Source organism: Antrostomus carolinensis, unplaced genomic scaffold (assembly GCF_000700745.2).
Source record: "Antrostomus carolinensis isolate BGI_N321 unplaced genomic scaffold, ASM70074v2 scaffold27009, whole genome shotgun sequence".
NCBI classification, from domain to species: Eukaryota; Metazoa; Chordata; class Aves; order Caprimulgiformes; family Caprimulgidae; genus Antrostomus; species Antrostomus carolinensis.
In genome coordinates this window covers 1-6026 of record NW_010341031.1, presented here as the reverse complement: position 1 = coordinate 6026, position 6026 = coordinate 1, and the positions used below count along the sequence as shown (strand labels likewise).

Here is a 6026-nt window from a genome sequence, read left to right as displayed (position 1 = left end):
ACGGTGTGTGAAAGGTGTCAGGACAGACACCTGTGGGCTCCAGGGACCAAGAAGTGCTCTTGCCTCTCCTCTCAGGTCTGGGGTAAATTTGAAGTGGAAGGGAAGGATTCAAAATCCAGTTCAGGAGCTGGGTTCACTTTTCCCTGACAGTCCCTAAGACCTGCACCCATTTCATACATCCACGCTGAGCAGAGGCATCTCCTGCTCCTTGACCACAGCAAAATCCAGGCTGAGCTGCATGTTCAGACCCCAGATGCACTGGCATCTCTCTTATGCCAGCTATGGCACCTCCACCCTGGCACATCCCAGGTTTATCCTAATGTGCCCCTCAGCTGAGACCTCCTACTGACCAGTCATCCCTTGCTCATCTAGTCAGAGATGTTTCCAGCATTACCTCAAAGGTCATCTCCATTTACAACTCCCTCGGTGTCAGTTGTTGCCTGGCTAACACAGACCAGCCGCCACGCACACAGTTCAGCGTGCAAACGCAGGGCGAGAGGGGCCTGCGATTCACACGAGGCACGGGGACAGGGCCAGCAATGAGCTCCGTGGCCTTAGCTGCTGCGCGTGCCTTGCCAGTGAAAGGATGGAGTGTAACTGTGAAAGGTCAGAGCAAATTGCTGAAGTGCTTTCATTGTTTGCTCTCTATTTTCAACAAATCCCTTCCCCACTCCCCTGCCTTCAGGGTGAAAAAATGACCTACCATCCTTGTCAGATGTGCACAAGCTGCCCTTAAAGGCCTCGTGTACGCTGCAGGCTGTACAGCTGCTCACCTATATGAGCGTGAGAGAACTTCTATTTTGTACTGAACCAGGGGGCCCCTGCTGGCTTGTCACACCTGTAACTCTCCCCCCTGCTCCTGCAGCTATCACAACCCAGGCAGCCATTCACCACCCCGCACAGCAGAAGGGGTTCTCTGGCTTGGTGAACGCTTTTGTTCACAAGTCTGAGTTAGCTGGTCCTCACTTCTTTGCCTTCTTCAGGGCATTTTAAATGGTTCATGACTACTTGCCCTGGTATTTTCCTTGTTACTGATGTTAAGCCTATGGTGCCTCCCCTGTCCTCCCTCCACTCTCAGGGACAAGCCAGCATGGCTCTGGGTCAGAGCCATTTCATCTGCCAGCTCATTAAATACCTACAGTGGTTCAGGTTGGACTAACATCTACACTGCCCAGATCCTCCCAAACTTCTTCCTACCCTATCTCCAAGGCCAGAGTCTACTTCTTCCACTAGCAGCATCACCCAGCAGCACTGTCACTTACCTGGCCAGGAGGGAGTTGATGTAGTCAGGAGTTGTTGGATCTGGGCTCAGAGGTGGAGAGACCACAAACGCTGCAGCCTTAGCCCAGTTCTTGCTCCAGTAGTGCGTCCCATCAGTCCCGAGACTGGCCGTGATCGGCTCACCAAACACCACGTTGCCTGGAAAGGGGGATAGAAAGGATGTTGCTTTGGTGGGGCCTGGAGGCATTCTCTGTTCCACAGCACTATCGACAGCCTGCTGTGCCCAGAGGACACCCAGACCCACGCTGGGCTGGCCCACGCTGCCTGCTTGGACTTCAGGCACTGGGGCAGGCAGGAGGGACAGCAAGGCCCACACTGGTGTCAGGGGCGAACTCTTCTCACCATCACCATAAGGCCCTCCTGCTCAAGGACACAGAGAGACGAATGACACTGGCAACCTGACCTCCTTCCCTGGCAGATGGCTGCTTCACAACCTGCCCTGCCCTGGCCATGCTCCTAGGAAGCAAGACCCTCGGTCCCTCCGGCCCTTCCTGCAAGCATTGGTGCCCCCACTCGGTGGCAGGAGGCGTTTCATCCTGCTGACCTTCAGCCCAAGAACAACAGCCACATCTCAGAGCCGATCGGCAGCGCAGGCACACCTGGCAGGGGTCAGGCAATTTGACAAGAAATGACAGCCCGCAGCAGGACAGGCAGACCACAATGCAGCCTGGCACTGAACCCACGCCGGGCAGACTAACAAGCCTTTCTCAACGCCCTTTATCGTCATCTCCTGTGCATTCTTCCTCCTTTATCCTTCGTAAATATTTACCATGTGCCACCAAAGAGCTGGCAGGCCCATCTCCCACTCCTGTTCCTCACTTGCCTTCTGGTGCCTGACTCCAGGGACAGGCCAGGGGAGAGGGCAGCAGCTGGTGGCCAAGGGTTTTTTGCAGAGCAGGGCTTGTCATGCTGATAAACCAGGATGGGGACTGAGAAATGGTGCTTTTCTATGCAAACACACGCTACAGCCTGGGCGAGTGCTTCTGGGAGACACCATTACCAACTCCACCAAGACCCTCCCTATAAATGCATTTTCTACATTTTCCCCCAGCCCTTTTTACAGAGGCTCACTGAACACAGCTGTGGAAGTGCACACATGCATGTGGGGAATCCCTGCACTCCACCACCAGTGACAAACGGAGCCCCTGGCCACCTGAAAAGGCACCCAGGTACCCCTGAGGGGCCAGCACTTCAAAGGGAGACCAGAGCTATATGAGTAGCTCAAATCACTTGCACATGGGTCCAAAGAGTCTCCTCACAGAAAGCCCTTCACAGACAAACTTTGGTGTTTAAAGCACTGCTCCTACCTGTGACCCACATGTTGATATGACCTGATGTGACAAGAGGAGGTGGCTCCACGTGGCCTGGTGCAGTGTCCCCGCGCCCTTCACAAGTTGGGTAAATCCCTGAACTAACTGCTCCCCAGCAGAAGGGGAAGCACCGGACTGCACTTGAGGCATAGGGGTGGTCTTGGAAAAACAACCATAAGGATATGGGGATCACTTAGTCCTGCTGTCCAGGATCCCAGCGGCAACAGCAAGGCTGTGTGCAGCAGCAGCTGACACTCACCTTTTTTTCTGGCTTGTGAGATGAGGTCAGCAGCGCTTTTGCTCATCACTTTAGTCACATAGAGAGGACAGTTGGTCTGGCTGGCGATAGTGATGGCCCGGAAGACAGCTTCTGCTTCCAGCTGGAAGAGAGTACAGTGCATGGCTGCAGAGGAGCACTGGACAGGCAGGGAAGAGCCCCAGCTCCTCTCAGCACACCACAGATCACTGCTGATGCCCTGTGCCCTCGCTCTTACCCTTGACTCCCCAAGGGCAGGTTAACCAGGGAGACCTGAGGGGGGAAGCTTCAGTCTCCCTAGGGCCCAGCCCAACCAGCAGGGTACAGCCCCAGGGCGCTCGGCAGGGGAGCGCTGCCTGGACCGTGCTTGGGGCCAGTGCAGAGCTGCATCTGCTGTTTTTTCCACTGCCTGGTTCCAGATCTCCTGACAGGCAGAGAAGCCCAGGGACCGCTGCCCAGGCCTGACAGCATGGCTCACAGGCTGACGCCAGACAGCAGACAGGTCCCTTCAGTCCACTCAATGCTCCAGGCTCTCCTGAGGCCACATTTGGTTTAACCAAACGTCACCCTGCCTGTGGCTGGGGTGCAGCAAACTACATGCTGGCAGGCTGTTCCCACCAGGGTCTGGCCATCCTGCAACGCCGCTGCCGCTCGTCCCAGCCTGCTGACACCCACCCCGTGGTTCACTGTCTGGCTGCTAGCGGAGGGTGGATTTCCATCACGAGGGATATCTTTGGACTATTACATCAGCCTGTGCTCAGCCTGAGCTCAACCCTAGAGGTTCTCCAAGTGTTTGCTCTACAGTTTGGCTTCAAGCTTCAGCATGAGAAAGTTCAAAACAGAAGCCTTAAAAAGACAATGTACCAACCAGCTAGCTCCCAGGGGAGGCTGGGACTGCGGCTGCAGGGAGCGACTGCCGCGGCTGGCCCCGCAGGCTGAGCTCTCCCAGCAGCAGGAGGAACAGAGCACCGCACCCAAACACACATGCACCCGCACCCCTCTTGTAGTTCTGCAGGCCTATTTGCTGCACAGTGAAAAGAGGTTTTTCTCTTCTGCCTGAAGACTCTTTAAAAATTAAATCTAAACAAACAAACATTTTTATTGGGACACTCAGGGCTTTGAGTAGTTGACAGGGTTTTAACATGCGGTCAGGAGCAGAGGCATCACTGAATATCCTTCACAGCAGGTTACAATACAGAGCAGCACTATCCTGCACTACCAAGTCACCACCATCACCTGACAGAAGAGCATGTCTCTAACCCCCACTGAGGTCCCTCTGGGATGGAGCAGACCCGAAGAGATATGGACCACTCTCCCAATCCTTTGCCATCAACCTGCAGGCTTTGTGGGGGGCAGCAGTGTCATTTGCGGTCTACTTAACATTTTGCCAGGTAGAGGACGTTCTGGAAGGGGTACACTTTATTTTCAAAGGTAATGAGATCTGGATTTGGCTGAACAGATGGTATCTAGAGCTTTCTTGCACTGTTCTCAGTTACCTTATGCTTTAATGGCATTTCAAGATCAAACACTCAACAATGTTTTACCAGCTTTGGATGAAAAGAACTGCAGTGCTGTCTTATGATAATATGACAGTTCTGAAATCCTGGCACAACCACAGCATCCCATAATGGCCGCTTAGTTTGCCAACTAGAGGCAACGGGTCTAGAGCCATAAAAAATAAATGGCAGTTCACACACAGAGGGACTCTGATCTACTGTACTTGACACTGAGTCTCTTCCCTGTACAGAAAAATGCTTTACAGTCTCATCCTTCAAAGAGAACGAGCACTGGGTTACACTAGGCTATATATTATGTTACAAGTCATAATACAGTCAACTTCTTACACTTTTAATTTAAGCTAACTGATTTTATTTCAAGCAGGCCCTGAAGTACAAATCTGTCCTCATGCTCCCCTGCTCAGCTGTGTGATTGTACCAAATTCCTATTGTTTTCTTCTTTCACATGCTGTAGAAAGTTAAAAGCACCTCTCAGCAGGGAGCTATCTCAAGAAAACCTATCTAAAATTAGACTCAACTCAGATTAAGGGACCAAACAGAGAAATACCCTGTGAGCTAAAATTAGAAGTAATCTAATTGGTGTCTTGACAATGATGTGTAGCCAGGAAATTCCCCCTCTCCTTCCACCAATGGCTTTGTCCATCTGATTTTGAAACACACTTTAGACCCTAAGCAGAGATTAAGTAGGAAAAGGCTGGAATCTGTCTGCAGTCTGACAAACACGAACAGTCCATTTTCAGAGGAACTAAAACTCACCATTTGATTCTTCTCAGGCCTCTAATACCGTGCAGTCACTATACAAGACAAATGCCCCCAAACCAGCCCCAAATGCTGATACAGCCATACAGACCTTTTTCTTGATGGATTAATCTCTGGGAGACTCATAAGCTCTTGTCTCTGCCAGGAGACCAGAGCAAGACTGAAACATGTTTGTTGCAAATGCATACCTCGCTCTTTCCTGAGCTGATGACGAACAAAACAGTGTTGCCTGTACAAACGGATACCCATAGATGCATACATCCCCACTCCTCCCTGATGCTTACCTGGCCCCACTACATATACTAAGCCCTACTATGAAAGCTCTTCAGTGCAGCAAGGCTGGTACTGTCCTTTGCATCTTACCTCCTCAGGTCTGCTCAGCACGTGGCCCTCAGGGCCAGTAATTCCCATCTCCAACATCCTGGCTTCTTCCTAGGATGTCGAAAGGACAGAGGGATGTTACTAGACTGTGAAACTATCAACCACACAGAAAAGCAGAACCCTCCTGTGTCGAGCCCTTCCCTTGGGACTGCCGCCACATAGTCACAGCAGAAAATCTTGGTTAATTTTATACTGCTGCTGTACAGCAAAAAGATGTCCATGCAGCTTTAGAGTCATTTTGTTAATGCCCCACACAAATCTGCCTGGGACAGACTTTCAGTCCCCGCATACCAGAAGAGTAGTTAGTTACCTGTGCAATTATATCTCCATTTTCAGCATGAACTTGAGCTATGGCACCCAGCTCTGCCAGGCAGCTGAATATCTCATAGAGCTAAAACAGAGAGAAGAAAAAACAATTACTGAGCAGACAGACTGCCCTGGCCTTTGCATGGCCTCAGCACCCCGCATGGCCCCCACGGCCCCCCTCGACCCCAGCCAAGGCCTGGCAGCAGCAGGGCCCAG

General features: G+C 52.0%; 1 protein-coding gene across 1 annotated transcript in view; it reads right to left on the bottom strand.

Annotated features, from left to right (window-relative positions):
- Positions 1 to 5895, bottom strand: part of LOC104531478 (dihydropyrimidinase-related protein 3) — a gene marked incomplete at its 5' end in the record, with an annotated part of 9589 nt that extends 3694 nt beyond the window's left edge. Inside the window, 4 exons of the mRNA XM_010176368.1 lie at positions 1263 to 1419; positions 2851 to 2971; positions 5487 to 5555; positions 5815 to 5895. Of these exons, the coding sequence (XP_010174670.1) occupies positions 1263 to 1419; positions 2851 to 2971; positions 5487 to 5555; positions 5815 to 5895 (428 nt within the window). The remainder of the gene's footprint in view (positions 1 to 1262; positions 1420 to 2850; positions 2972 to 5486; positions 5556 to 5814) is intronic.
- Positions 5896 to 6026: the final 131 nt, after the last annotated feature.